Source organism: Notothenia coriiceps, unplaced genomic scaffold (assembly GCF_000735185.1).
Source record: "Notothenia coriiceps isolate Sejong01 unplaced genomic scaffold, NC01 NC01_scaffold00032942, whole genome shotgun sequence".
Classification (NCBI taxonomy): Eukaryota; Metazoa; Chordata; class Actinopteri; order Perciformes; family Nototheniidae; genus Notothenia; species Notothenia coriiceps.
This window is the reverse complement of record NW_011365643.1, coordinates 434,672-450,683: the sequence shown is the minus strand read 5'-3', so window position 1 is coordinate 450,683 and position 16,012 is coordinate 434,672. Positions and strand designations below refer to the sequence as shown.

Genomic DNA, 16,012 nt, shown 5'->3' with positions numbered 1-16,012 from the left:
ACCTGGTTATCGTAGCAAGCAGTGAAAACTCCCCTCAAGAAGCGACAATTGCCCAGGGCTTGCGTTGCAACGCTCACTTGCCAATATTTCTTTTTTTATTACAATATAGGCCTATGTTTAGCCTACTATCATAGATATAGCACGTTTGTTTATTTTAGCAAACAACGTAGGCTATTCCAAGTAAAATTGTATATAAATGATCATTTATTATCTTTTTGAAAAATAGAGATCGCACATCAGTCCTGTGTACAGATCAGTCCGATAAAGTCATGCCTAAACAGCGACATTTTACACGATAAATACGAGTTTAAATATCAGCATTTGCCACGGAAGGCGAGTGGCAGCTACCGTAAAACTTCTCTTAACTCTGGCATCTTGTGGCAACTCGCGTTCAGCATGCGCAAATGCCACGGCAAGTTGTGGCATATGCTTGCCACGGCAAGTTGTGGCATCTGTGGCATTTACTTGCCACGGCAAGTTGTGGCATATACTTGCCACGGCAAGTTGTGGCATCTGTGGCATATACTTGCCACAGATGCCACAGAGTAGTGGCCTCTGTGGGAGATGCCACAAATGCCAAGGCACATGCCACGGCGAGTAATGGCAACACTCATTGTGTTCTAGTACGATAAATAAAATAACATTGTACCTTGAAAATCAATGCATTCGTTCATTTGACACGTTGGTGGTTTTAGGTAGGCTATACAGCGACCCCTGGCGGTTCTAGTGTGAAGTAAAAGTAGAAGTAGCCAACCTAAATGTTGGAATACACTGTTACAATTAAAAGTCATGCATTAAAATGTTACTCAAGTAAAAGCGCAAAATGATTAGCATAACAATATACTTAAAGTGCATAATACATGTTTTCATTATAATGATTGATCATGAAAGTGTTCTCAAAGCTGGTAAAGGTGCAGCTAGTTTTAATGACTTTGTTTAGGGTATCTTGTGAATTTACTCCAGGAGTAACTATAAAGTCTGATTTAAGACTTGATTATATGTATCATCATTAATCAGAATCTGTAGTAAGTAACTAAAGGTAGCGTATTAAATAAATGTAGGGGAGTAGGCTACAATTACACAATATACCTCTGAATTGTAGTGGGGTAAGTAGCCTACTACGTAACATACCATTTACATACTCAACTAAAGTACAAGTAGGCTATTTCTAAATCACAAGTACAGTACTTGAGTATACAAGTTAGCCTATTTCCCACCTCTGGTCAACAATGTTAGATCTTTATGTCAACTTACTAATAATATATCTTGAGTATGATCATAAAAATAGCACGTTTATTTATTTTAACAAACCACGTTCTCCAAGTAAAATCTATAGAACATATAATGTTTAAGCTTTTTGAAAAATATGATCGGACCATCAGTAACAGATCATCAGTCTTGTGTACAGATCAGTCCGATAAAGTCATGCCAAAACAGCGACATTTAAATATCAGCATTTGCCACGGAAGGCGAGTGGCACCTACCGTAAACCTTCTCTTAACTCTTAACTTGTGGCATTTACTTGCCACAGCAAGTTGTGGCATATACTTGCCACAGCAAGTTGTGGCTTATATAAGTTGTGGCATATACTTGCCACGGCAAGTTGTGGCATGGTTGTGGCATATACTTGCCACGGCAAGTTGTGGGATCTGTGGCATATACTTGCCACAGATACCACATCTGTGGCATATACTTGCCACAGATACCACGGAGTAGCGGCCTCTGTGGCAGATACCGGAAGTACTTGCCACTGCCCGCAGATGCCACGAAATGCGCTTGCTGTCTCTCAGATTTTCTGAGCTCGAATTGCCAAACAATCACATTTTTGCGTTTGACCTTCCAGTGTCTCTGATATCCTCTCTCACACAGGATCGATTCCCTTTTCCAGTTAAGCTTTTATTGCTGATGATGGGTCAGTGGGGGTTGGTTGTTATTCGGTACTATACGCCCCCACTTTCGCACCTACCACTCACCCTCCAGACATCAATATTCCCATGACCCTCTAAAACTCAGCTACATAGGCCAGGCCAGACCAATTCAACTTTGCATAATCAATACCTTAAATTAAAAAAAGGGAAGTCAGCATGGAGATCTCGGTCTCCCACTCAACCAAATGTTCTTGAAAGCCTCCTCACGGGCGCGGCTGTTTGAACGGGAAGCCGCCGATTGACAATCGATATCAGGACTGGCTGTTGCTCTGAAGCTGAAAAGGACAACAGACAAGGACATATTGGCAAATGAAGATAATTCAGCAGGCCCGTCTTATCTATTTGCTCCTGTCTGCTTTATCTAATTTGGCAGTGAAACAACACAGACAATACAAGTCATGTGTGCCGTCCCTTCATTCCCACACCTACAACTCACAGGCTTGGCTGAGTTTTTCCTCCATGCTGGATGTGTGAGATTTCAAGCTTTCCTGCCAGCAATGACCTTTTCCTGAAAATGTTTTTTTTTCTTTACCCTTTTCTGATTTCTATTGAAGCGAGTGGTTTATAAAATGTCACCCTTCACTAGGTTCAGCTAAGAGTGACAGATAAGGAAGGCCCGGGGGAACCTGGGAGGCAGATGGGAGAGTTGACTGTCTGAAGGTTTGGAGGATCTTCCCTTTTCTCCTCTTTTCCTTTCTTTTGTGTTGTGTGTGAGATGCGGCTCCCCAGTGAGCCAGAGGGAATTTTAAAGCGCCTGCAGAGGAGAGATGAGCTGCACAGATAAGCAGACCAGGTGAGAGAGCTAATCCTGCTGTTAGGCCTCCAGGCACACAACACAATGGAGTTTTGGTAACTATAATGACAAAACAACTGTTGATTTTTTTTTTTTTTTAAACCATCCTCAGTGCTTAATACCTGAGTTGTGGTCAACAGAGCTGTGGACTCGGGTCACATGACATTACCTTTTTTGCTTTAAAAACACATACAATCTGTTAATTAACGGTATTAATCCACAACTAGTCGACTCTTAATCCCCAGATCCACTATGATAGAACTGACAGCATCCAATCAAGTTTCAGGATGGAACCTTGATTACTTAGATTACTCTAATGAGCGCCAGTTGGAAAAAGGAACATAAAAAAACGATATGGTGGTCAACAAAAAAAAGGACATACAGTATGCAAAATAAGCGGGAAAAATATTGCATTACATTTGGTAATGAGCGCATAATGACTTTAGGACTCGAAACTTAAAGCTTAGGACTTGGGACTTCACCTGTGACTTTCTTGTGACCTCCAGAACGAAGACTTGATCCTACCTAGTTGTCAATAATTCATACATCTAGCTTTCTGGTAAATGTGAAAAATAATGGAATCAACATATTGAACCAAGGATTAAACACAACAGCCATTCTGAATAATGCATAGATAGACTTTCTCATATGTATGAATAATTCCCTGCTATCCAGAGTAGATGAATCCAACAGAAACCTCAAATCTAATCCATTGTTTGCAGGGAACCTGATATTTGGCTTGCGGTAACCACAGTCTGAGCTACACACACAGTCGATAGATTCCCCTCTCTCTTCGTGCACTGCCAGCTGCGTTTTGGCCCCACTGAGCCCTATTTTAGGTAACGTGATCCTGACTTGGGTGGCACTCACAGCAGGGGAGCATCTGCTGTGGGACTTTGGAAGTAGGACTACTGTGTCCCCAGTCACATGCTATTATGTGCGATGAGCACCAAATAAATCAGTGTAGGATTTGACTGGTGACCGTCAGTCCAGAGCGGAGGAGAAACGCCAACATTCAATATATTTACTGCTGACAGTCAAATATTAGAAATCAATGTATGGCTGTAAGCTCTTCCATCTGGTTAGAGTGGATGTTCAATAGATTGGGTCTAACTTTACTGCCTGTCAGCATATTTTGCAAGGCTGATAATATCCCAACATGCCATTGTAGGCTTTAATTGGTTCCATGTATCTTTTTTTTAATCTTTCATTTATACCTCCTCTGTCCATGGATCTTTTTCCAGATCTCCTTGATGCCAAAGTAATTTGGTGCCTCTCTTTAGTCACTGGTCGAGAGCCTGAGCGTGCCCTCAACACAACCTGAAATCCTTCTCCATCTGAAACACTTTCGCCTTGTGCCAGTGTGAGCTCCCATCTGCTGTCCTGGCACCGCACAGACAAATGTTGATTAACTACCTCATCTCAAGCACGCTGGCCAAACCCAGACAAATCCACTCACAAATAGCCATCCAGGCATTTTTATACCAGCATTAGGGCGGAGTGGCGGTTGATGGAGAGGTCAGAACAGGCTGTGACCTCCAACTTCCCTCATAAAGTCATACTAGGGTGAAGCTTTTATTGGATTTGTCTCAGACAAGCTTTGCTGACACAGAGGTGAAGCACAAATAAAAACATTTCAAAAAAGCTAACTGCAATTGGCTCCAACTCCCTCAACAGTGAGCCAAAATGTGGGAAAAATGAATCCAAAAAAGATACAGCCAAACCAGCTCAACCCACAGATCCAAGCACCTGCACAGCCACAAGTCCTGAGAGGACGCCATAGATTGGACCACACTCCAGCAGCTGGGCTGGAGGTTTACGCAGGAAGGAGGAAACTAATTGAATTGTTTTTCTCTGCACACCCAAAAAGGCTTATGATTAATTATTCAGCATGTCCTTTGCCATCCCAGCGGTGAAAGCAACATCTGTCATTTATTTAAAGCACAACAGCTCACAGGAAATAAAATCACAAACACATTATGGTTTCATGTTTCCATTCGAAAGTCTTAGCACACCTGCTGTTTACAAAATAGCAGATCCAAGTCTCACACAAGAGGTTGTCATCCTTGTCTTCTCCTGAGGGAGCTCAACAATTGTACCGTCCAAAATGGGCTCTTCTGATCATATCTGATGAGGACATATACTCAGCTTCATATTCACTTTAATTGTAATGCTTTTGATGCAGACTGAATGTTTGAATTTCTGTCAAAAATATCTGCCAGTTCAATCAACATTCAGTTCCTTGTTATTCTGATCCTGCATTTGAGGCACTGGGAGTTTTCAGAGCTCACTTGAAAGATAGATGAAGGAATAAGCTGAACTTTGATGACCAAAACATGTAAATATAGATTCACATATCAAGCAGCCATCTTCAAAACTTCAGAAGTCTTTTAGTGCAAGAGAGAATTTTTTCTTTCCTATTTTTTGAGTCACCCTGCAGAGCTGTGGTGTAGGGCTAGTAACTTTGAAACGTTTTCACCCACTAAAAGCAAGCATTTCTGTATGAGGAATTAATCTCTTACATTACGAATTTTTGAAAGTGTTGTTAAATAGTTTGACATGCACTATATATTTTCGTAACAAGAGTTGGAGGAAAATCTAATTACCACTCACCTGCACACAAAATGTATAAAGCAACAATTACCTTAGCGTAGCACTAGAGGGGAACACAGTTAGCTAAACTAAGCTAAGCTAACCCTCTCTTTGGCTCAAACTGAGCTGTATTTATCCTCTAACTTACCAGAAAAAAAGGTTTTGTTTTTGACATATTAAGAAAAACAAAAAAACTCAACAACCACAACCCCCCAGAAATGGGAATATATGTTTGAACACCACTGGGGTTAACTTGAGGGGATCATTTGAAATTCTGAATATTGGAAACAAAAGCATTTACAAACACAATAGGGGCTTATTTTTACAACTACATTTATTAAAAAAACAAAACCAAAAAATGAACAAAACCAAAAAAAAGCAACCAGTGTCCCACCAGGGATGAGACAGTTTATGGAGAGACACATTTTTAAAAGCATACAAACCAGCAAACTGTAATCTAGCAGCATCCAAATGTTGGAATCTCCAAAATCATCATTTATATATTTAAATATATAGTTGTTTTTTTGCCCTGGCAAGCTACACACTTTACAACATACACAGAGCGTCATCTCTCCTTAGTGCAGAAAAAAAATACCTTTAATAAAATAAACAACTTTAGGTTAAATAAGCTTAAATAATAGTGTTAAATACAAGACACTTCTGTGGCAGATATGTACAGAAATAAACACATTTGGCATTGTAAGTGTGGTTCACTGGCGCTTGCTCTAATGCTCTAGAAACCACTGCATAAGAACACATTTGCTGTGATAAACTACACACACTATCAAACACTCTCACACACACATACACACAATCATACATACAATTTTATATCAGTGAGCCACAGACAAGGCATGTGTTTATAAAAGAGAAATAAAAGCAAAGAGAAACAATCCATTTACAACCAAGAGTTTTAGGCACAGTCTGTCCTGTTTTATAAATACATGTCAAGTACAACTGCTTCTCGACAGGAACTCTTCACGTTTGTGCTAACTTCTTTTTCTCTTTTTTCATTTTAAAACACAGTTTTGTAACTACCACTTCATTATTGCTAGGACATTGTGACAGTGAATGGAAACTACTGACGAATGTGTGTAGGGAAAAGCACCTTGAAACATCAAAATTACTGCCATGTGACCCTACATTACAACACTGAGGAAAAGTAAAAAGGGGAATTTGTTCAAAGAAAAAAAAAAAAACCCAAAACATCAAAAGCGTGAACGTTTTGGGAGCCAGGGAAACAGAAATCCAGAAAAAAAGGGTCTCTGTTGAGCTACATTCATTTTCCCCCTTGGACTGTATGTTTCAAGACCGCCACATGTGGATTCCTCTTGGTGCAAGCAGACAGTCAGTACCACTTCATTAAGTCCAGTACATTCCTCCCCCTTCCTCGCCTTACCCTCTCCACTTTCCTGTGTCCGTTAAGGCCGGCACAGAAACAGCTGTGTGACAGTGTGCAGTACGATACAGTACAGCTGAGTATACAGCACAGTAGACTGACGTGACATACGTAGGTAGATTATATGATGACTACAGTAAAAGAGCTTTACATTCCACTACTGTAAGAAGATCCCAGGGACTAGAGCAGGGCTCTCAAGGGTTCTCAATTCCTCTCTAGCGCACAAGGTTTTCCCATGAGCCCCTTTAGTCAGGATAAAGAAACCGTTAACATCAGAAACAGCTCCGCACTTCAGTCAGAGGAGGATCCCAAAACTAAGTTCCAGATCAGGGTTTCAAGTCTCTCCACACAGGGCTGCTACAGTCTCCTAAGCAGGGGCTTTTTAAATAGTTTTCATTACTCTGGGGGGCTGGTAATGGTTGGTTCTATAGTTTGTTGGCTTGTGGATTATCTGGAAGTCTAAAGTAGGAGTTGAGTGGGTGCCCAGGAGGAGTGAAGGCCGTCTCCTGCTCTCTTCCTGCGGGTCTCTCAGGGTTTCTTGTCAATGCTGTGAAAGAACCACTCTGTGAACTTCCTGAGCTGAGCCGACGCCGTCTGGCTCTCCTCCTGCAGTCGCATGTTGTCCTGTCTCAGGTGTTGCACCTCCTCCTGCAACATCGCCTTATCCTCTTTCTCCTGGAAACACAAAGAAACACACAGACAATCAACACCGGGACATGAGGCAAAAATAAATGGAAGTTGATGAAATCCCCCGCTATAAGAACATGCATCTGTCGTCAGTGCTGTGTTAATGGGGAGCATTAACATGGCAAAGCAGCCTTTTCTCTGTTCTGATTAAAGTGCACTTCCCGTCACTATGTTAAGCGCATTAGTCGAGGTGGGGAAATGTTGGGCTGGGACACAATGAGGGAAGGAAGCAGGATATTGAATTAAGTAGATGAGTTTGTATTACACAGACCGCAGGGCATGCATTACTCAATGTCTGCTCTTCTGAGCTACGTGACACAGACATGCACTGTTTGCTGACCTGGATGAGGGCAAATGAGGGCAAAAAGGTGACGAAGACAGAATCAAGAAATCAGTTTGATATATGCGACCTCACCTTTCTGAGGTCATACTGCAGCTGTCTGAGGATCACCTCCAACTGGTTGACTTTGCCGGTTAGTGTGGCGGGGGCGCCGCTGTAGGGGGACACAAGGGTATTGGTTAAGACTCAAGAAAGACAGCTTTTTCGAAAAAAACACACAAGACCTCTTCCACAGCGATACAGGAGCTGATAATGGACAGTTAGATAAGCCCCGCCCCCTTTAATTACTGTTGTTATGCCTGTCAAGCTGTCCGTTTTCCCATTATTTGAATTGGACAATGGAGTTTTGTGTCTGAAAACATGAGGGTCGCTCGCTGATTATAACAATGTTAGCTAGCTAGTGTAGGCTAATGCTAAAATACTGAGCTGCCAGCTTACTTTTTTATGTTTGTTATCTTAAAATATGTTAGACTCATACTTGATATGATGCTAACAGACAGATCTTAAGTGTAAGTGGATTTGGAAATAAAGGGAGTGCATTTTTCATGTTTTCCAATGTGGAGCTTCTAAGCCTTACCATTTTATTAAAGCATTAGGAATACCAAAAACTTGTTCTCACATAATCCTTGAAAGGTTTAGTTGCTTACAGTTTGGGAAATATTTTTGATAAGCAATAGAGAGCTTAGGTTTATGCTAGAGGATGTTTCTCTTTCACCACAGAAAAGGATTTGAGTATAACAAACAAGCGATGAGTTTTGCAAAGATAACATTAACTAATGCAGATTTGGATTCATATTACCTGTAACCCAAAATAATATTATACATGCATTAGTTAATGACACGTCCCTTTGTAGTTACAGTTAGCAAATAAATCATGGATAGAGTCCTTAGGTATAGAGATCCTAAACTGGACAGTTCTACCATGTCGAGTTAGGGTTGCTAAACTATGATTATTAAATCTCTGTTTGTGAGCAGGCTCTAACAAACAGTCCCTTTTTCACTTGCTACTGGAACATTGGTAATTGTGTGTTTGTTGTTTTAGCCTACTCTGCTCCCAGGGCTGCTCCCTCCGCCTCCACCACCCTTCTGGTCAGCTCTCTGGAGATATGTAGAGCCTCCGCCCGCTGCATGTCCGTCATGGTGCAGAAAGAGGCCACTCGCTGGTCTGGAGACAGAAGAGGTGACGCAACAGGTCATAATCTGCCCTTAACATCAAAGACAGGAAATGTGTTCAGAAAGGCACTTCATGGTGCCAACATGCTAAACACAACTAAAATAGAGCGGAACAACACACTCGCATGCATGCATTCGTGACAGGATGGGGCGATTCATTCATGCTTTTTTTAATGAATGAATGGTTTTGGTTGAAGCGCTGAAAGGCAGTCCTCCCATACTGAGAGATCTATAGCCAGACAATAGGGAACAAGGTGGAAAACAGAGCATTTTTTAAAGACCATCACAGATAAAGTTAGTCCCTTGGGTGTTGCTGCGGTGCTTCTCCCTCTGAGCTGCTACTGACAGCTGTTTGACTCATAATGGGCTGGATCCCAGAGAGCTGTAAGGCACTAGTCATGCTTGTTTTGCCATATCAGGCCCTTAAGCTTGCTCAAAGCCCCATTGAAAACCCAAACTTGGCATGTTATGCTTGGGGACTGCTCAGTTTTGAGGCGTAATGCTCTTTTCTTTAGAAACCACACTCTTTTTCTCAAGCCCTTGGTCTGAGACTAAAGATAGGAGGATCTGCCTATTCATAGAAAAGATTAAGGAAACCCTTCTATTAATTTAGCCTCCAAATGAAAACTAATCCACTCCAAGACAAAAGCTGATGGAGCCCGGAGTTGGATGCGACAGGAAAGGGAGACCAAGCTTTAATTTACATATGAATGAATATTTCCCTCATATGTGCTGGCTGCATCAGAAAGATTAAAGACTTCTAGGATAGCAGTGACGGGCAAAGGAAAAGCAGCTTGTCATTCTTTCCCCATGACATGGTGTCCAGATTCTCTGGGCAAGCTGTTGATAATCAAACCAAAACAGATTACACTGAAGAGAAAAAAATACCTATCCGAGTGAACATACCGTGCTGTATGTATTTGCGAGGGAATATTAAAATAATATGCAATAGTTGACAAAGAAAGCTTTCACTGATTGCAACAAAAGACTGGTTGCTGAAATGTAGACTGTTTTTGATTCCATCCACTTTCAAATGTTATATGAATATGAGCAGTCTCTCTGGATCCACATGACCAAGGATACGAGTGCTATTATAACTGCTTTACATCTCAGGCAACCTCTTTCTGCCCTGCCTCCAATCAGAGCTGGTTTAGACACTTTCTGCTCGGCAACAAGACTCCAGTTTACACAGCGTTTTTCTGGGCCATGCAGGCTGCCGTGACAACTGCCTTCATAGTACTCCGCATCATCTCCACTGATTCCCCTCTGCTTAAATGATACGCTGCGGGCTGTGCAGCAGGAAATGTATCAAAGAAGAAACTCCACAGAGGATTCATTAATTATGACAAACAAATGGTCACATGCAACCCCATCGCTGGTCTGGGGGTCAGTCGGAGTTCAAGTGGAGAAAATACTGGCATGTTAGCGTTTCTGTGATGGATGGGGAATACACTGGCATGAAAGAAGTAGCAAAACTACTAAAAGAGGGGGGGAAATGAAAGAAGCGATGATGCTGACCATGAACTGCTGAAACATTTCAATGCTAGTTAAATGAAAATAAGAGTGTGAATGAAAAGAGATTTTGTTTTGACAGGAACATATAACTCGTGTTGTCCAGAGACAACAAACTGTAATATCCCCCGCAATTAACGTAAGCTTTTGATTCCAAAATTGCTTTCCCAGAGCCCACAAAAAACACAATTACTCTAAAGCACCCATTCAGACTGCTTATTAGAAACAAGATTGTACCTTAAAAGGAAGATTTTTAATTCTAAGGAGTGAATGTGCCCCTTAGGGACAGATGAGATGTCTTTTTGTGGATTAAAGAAAATCCAACATCTTGTCGACCATATTCAGATTTATCGGACAAAAGAAGCAAAGAGCAGCCAAAATACCCAAATGATCACCCGAACAGCTTAACAGTCAAAGTATTCCTGTAAAAACTCTCCCGAGTGGCCGTTTGCTGGCTTCATAGTTTGACAATTGGCACCATGTCTCTGCTGACAAATGATGGCTCACTTTTCCAAGCCACAGTGCTCAATAGGAAGGGGGCTCAGAGCAGAGGCGCAAAAATCAAAAACCGTTCCCTTAAATTGTCCCTACAGCACCTTAGGAGACACTAGAAGAAAACACAAAGCGTACACAAACCTGCACATGCAAGCGAGCTAGCACTTGCAGACTAAAACACACAAAATTGCACACACACAAGCTAAGCAGCCAGGAAGAAGGGGGAGGTAACACGAGGTGCCAGCAGCTCCCGCCAGGCTGGTTACCTTCAAAGGCTCGTGCTGCATCAACCAGGTGGGACCAGTCCAGGCCCGAGGCAGGGTCTGGGAGGGGCATGAGGCCCGGGTCGCTGAACTTGGACCTGTCCGCCAAGGAGCCGTCAGAGAACCAAAAGTCATCTGCAGAGACAGGCAGGCACTCGGATCAGTGTCCAGGCCTGGCCTGAGTTTAGAGCTAATCTCTGAGTCACCCATCAGTTTGCATCACAGCAGACAAGGAGGGTTGGGAGAGGTATGGGGGGGCGTAGAAGGGGAGGGGGTTTATTCAAACAAATCGTTGCTGCTAAAGGGAGGTTATTAACCTTACTCTAGCCTTGCACATCAAAACACCTAGCTCGAGTCTATGCTTGGTAAATCCAATCCTTGCAATCCAATCATACCTCCAGTCCAATGCTAATCTGAAGCGAAATAACAAATCCTCCTAATCGTTGCAAGCTATTTCACTCTAAAAAGAAAAGTTTTCTATTTATGTGACAGCACAATAGGTTCACATTAAACCACCTTCTTTGCGTGCCACTCGCAAGGGCGCTGACTGAGGGGCGATAAATGACTTGTCTTAGTGAATGTCTTCATGTTTCAATCAATATCTCCTTTCCTTCCACTCTGTCTCTCTCCGCCCTCCCTCCCTGTCAGCCCTGAAAGACGGGGAATGCAATAAACAAGCTCCCATTCTGCAGAGAGGCATTTAGAAAAGCACGAGTGGAGAAGCAGAGAAGGAGACGGAGAGAGCTTGAGGTGATGCTGACACTCTCCTTTCAATTTACCCAGCGTCTTGGAGCTTGAGTGATTCACTGTTTACCAAATTGGGCTGTTTCAGTCAGGGAAAGAGAGAGCCTGTGTTCTCAACTACCCTTCAAAACAATCAGGAATCCATCAGGTTGACAGTCAGAAGAGGCCAAAGAGAGAAACATCTTTCCAAAAGCCATTTTCTATCCAAAGATGGCAGCCAGAGACAGGGATGAGGAGCGGTATGGAAATGAGACGAGAGGGACAGAGAGGGAGGCAGGCAGGGACTTATGAGTGAATGAAACATTATGTATGACAGACATTGAGACACTCCTGATGGAAAAATAGGCATTTTCATGTCACAGATCTTCCAAAACCTGCAGCGGCGCAGGCAGGACACATCACACCTCTCATCACTAATGCATATTCAGAGGATGCTTGGAGAACAGAGGGGAATACTAGCCAGCAGTGACAGGTGTCTGCTTAATGCAGACAGAGCCACGTGCAAGTCACACGCAGCCTCGCCCAGTTCCAATTAGTTGTCTACATCGAGGAGTGTTGCTGGAGTGTGTACCAGTTGGGCTAAGAATATTGGTAGGACACAAGTGGCTCTTCAAACAAGTATGCATGTCCTGGCTTTTATCTGGGGCCAGAGAAGAGGAATGATAATCCAAGAGCAACATAGATGCAGAGAAAGTCTACGTCAGCTTTCCTGTCTCTAAGAGGTATTTTAATAAGACAGAGTTCTGTTTTCTTTTCTTTAAAGGGCACAGTATGTCATTTCCACCACTAGGATGCTCTCAATCAAATCTGAATTATCTTCAGTGTCTCCTCCTCTAACAAACAGACCTCGTGGATGAAATAGGTAAAACCCTCTCTAAACAGTACACATGAAACATCTGTGTTTGTTCTGTGGAATAGCACGGAGGAACTGCGTGTTATAGTATATCCTTGAAAAACGAAAAACATCTGAAAAATTTACCTAGAAAATGTGCAGTTTCATTGGTAAAATGAGAAATGAAAGTTCATCTGTACTCACTCCTCAGGTTGGAGGCTCCCTGGTTGTGGACAATGCGGGGGGGCAGCGTGCTGTGGTAAGGTGGCGTGGTGCTGAAGAGGATGTCGTTGGGCATGGCTTGGTCCAGCATGGAGCTGTGCGAGCTGGTGTAGGACGAACCCTTACGGTTACTGCACACACTCTCGTCTGACAGCGTCCGGTATAGGGAACGTCTCGGTGACAGACTGCCCACCGCTGACACCTGAGAGAAGGAGAACAATTTGTCAACAGAGAGGCACAATCATGCAAATGATGGAGCTGAATGACATTTCCTCGGCACAGCAGGTTTACATGAGCGGGCAGCTGGGCGGGTAAGGAGGAAACATGAGGGAGCAGTGTCAGGAATCAATTACAGTCTTTGCTCTCTGGAAAATGCAGATGGATTGAGCACAGCTGGATGGGGTCTGGCAGAGTGGGGGGAAACAGGGGACAGGCCTCATGGAGGTGGTGACGGAGGTTACTGTGTAGTCACTGAGCTTAATGTGAGAATTAACATTCTGAAACTGCAGAAAGTGCCTAATCGGGATGGAGAAGAAAAATATAAGCTGATATGCCAGAGATGTATTTGATAGAATAAAGTCACACAGCAATAAGTGTACCAGAACAGAGTATTGTAAATGGGAGTATTATTTCCCATGTCAATCCTAATCTTTTCAGTGCAGTTAGCGTGACCAATTGAGTCAAAATGGCCTCATTTATAGGAAATAAGCCAAGATGATGATGAAAAATACTTTAGTTTTCCTTAAACTAAAGTCCAGCATGTGTTATTACCCAGGGATTATTGATTCAGATCAATACAACGTAATTTAACTCATGTAGAAGTCCATTTAATGCAAAGTCACTCATTTGTGAATGAATTTGCTTCACATTTTCTTTTGTATGCTTTTTTACAAGTCAGACAAAAACAAATAAACACAATCCAGTAAAGCAATAAAGTCAAACTAAAGTGTGTTTGCTGCTTTGTAGGACTTATAAAAGCCAATGCAACAAAAGCTGTTAGAATAGCTGTGGTTTGAAAAGCAGCATTGTCCTGATGTGCAGTCGTCTGTGCACAGAGAAGAATTACACAGCCCATCATTGCAGGGATAATCGAGTTCCATGACTGCGGCCAGAATTTTGACAGAAGATCTCCTGTTTTAACACACAAAACCACTAAAGCCAATCGAATTCATCAATTTTCCCTTTTAGCTTACAGAAATATTACAGAAGTGACATCAAAAGTAGCCACAAATGATATGTGGGACATTTTGCCAGATGGCTAAATATCTGCCTTTGGCTTCCCAGCTGTAACCAACACTAGACAAGCATTCCCGCAAGCCAACACCCAGCCATCTCCATTTCAAAAGACTGATCCCCCACAAATCCCACCGTGACAATTTAACAAACATCTAGTACGTCTTTAAAGCGGCGATGTGCATTAGAACTCAAAGCAGCATACATACACCCTGCCTCTAAGAACATCTCATGGGCTTTAACTCAACAAGGTTGTCTAACTGCAAGTTTTCCCACCCAACTTTACAAGATTAGACCCCATAACGCTCCTCGCTCATCAAAACAACTTTGAACAGGATTTGCTGCGCTCTCATATAAAACAAAAATAGCACAGATTTAAAGATCTAATACATGGAGTCGGTCCAAATGAAACCACTTGCAAAAAGGGCTTAATGTTTTTTCAGAAGCCTTTTATTTATTCTATCTACAGCAACACATCCGAACACATCTTGGCGTCGGTTAACTGCACATTATGCGGAAAATATTGCTTTAATCAAACCTGAAAGATTATCAACTATTTCAGTGTGTCTAAATCCACCTCAGCTGGCAACAGTCCTCTCTCTGATTTGGGCTGTTTGAATTCCTTTGCACAAATGCAACGCTCTTATCAGGCGAGGCAGCAGTGACACATCTACCGAGATTTCTCCTGACTTTCTTTCCCTCGGTGCTCGCTCTGAACAAAGACAACAACCAGCATAAGAAACCCTTTGACGTGCCACTTGGGAGGATGTGTCGGACAACCACCTACTGTATTCAGATGCTTTTTTTCTTTCCCACAGGAGGTTCAAAAGAGGAACGCTGTGGGAGAATGAGCTGTGAGCGGCCTTTCCTTTACGTCAGCGACACAATAGTCTGCCTGTCTGCGGCACGGCGTCTCAGCGGACACCGTGGCCGGCGAGGGAAATCTCTCCGCACCTGCTCACTAACACAAAGACTGGCATCGGGTGACTACCGGAAGTGACACACGAATTAACCTTTTAACGATCAAATACATTTATTAAATGTGTCATAAATCAACAATGTTTCCCACATTGTCATTACTGTATTTGTAATCCTTTACGTGCCAGCTGATTGAAAACATGCAGTCCCGGAGAAGCTGCTCCCGGAGAGGGAACAGTATGTGTTTATAGGGATCAGATGTTTATATGGTTGGAGTTTCTGGCTCTGTGCCCTCCTCCATGCATCTCTTTCCCAGGCTGCCTTTTCCACACATTGTATGATCATACTGAATCAGACTGGAGATTGAGGTTACAACAAAGAATATACCACTCTTTGGATCCAACATACAGTACTGTGCACCAGTTGTTTTCATTCTTTGTGGAAACTAGAAGGAAATCATAGCAACGGCCTGACACACCTGCTTTCATGGTTCTCTTGTAAGCATCACATTTGATGTACTGGAAGCCCAGTGAACAACAAGGCAAACCGATCAGAGCACGCAGCTGCTTCGTGTGAGGGACATGGCCTGCTTGTGCAAGAGGGCATGCCTTCTATCTTCTGTAAGAATGAAGTGCATTTATATTAGGATCGAGCAGCATCCAAAAATAAACCATTTGTATGTCTCCAGGGTCCCTTCCGGGTAGATAATGGATGGGGGGTTGGGCAAATGGAAGATGCAATTAATAGAGTCTGCAGGAAAATCAAACATCGATGCACTCTGTGCAACTCCCTGCCTTTAATCCATGACATCCCGACTGAGCAAACCCAGGCCCCATTATAAATGAAATTATCCAAACACTCTGTGCCAGTCAATTGGGGAC

The 16,012-nt window shown here is 42.7% G+C and overlaps 1 protein-coding gene across 3 annotated transcripts in view; it reads right to left on the bottom strand.

Annotated features, from left to right (window-relative positions):
* Positions 1–5,629: 5,629 nt before the first annotated feature.
* LOC104961235 (signal-induced proliferation-associated 1-like protein 2) overlaps positions 5,630–16,012 on the bottom strand; it is a 51,487-nt gene continuing 41,104 nt past the window's right edge. For 2 of the 3 annotated variants that reach the window (XM_010789496.1, XM_010789499.1), the window contains 5 exons: positions 12,963–13,182; positions 11,186–11,317; positions 8,787–8,904; positions 7,815–7,893; positions 5,630–7,387 (listed from right to left, as the gene is read on the bottom strand). In XM_010789496.1, the coding sequence (XP_010787798.1) occupies positions 7,241–7,387; positions 7,815–7,893; positions 8,787–8,904; positions 11,186–11,317; positions 12,963–13,182 (696 nt within the window). In that variant the 3' untranslated portion in view covers positions 5,630–7,240. The remainder of the gene's footprint in view (positions 7,388–7,814; positions 7,894–8,786; positions 8,905–11,185; positions 11,318–12,962; positions 13,183–16,012) is intronic. The other variant, XM_010789498.1, reaches the window with a different exon arrangement.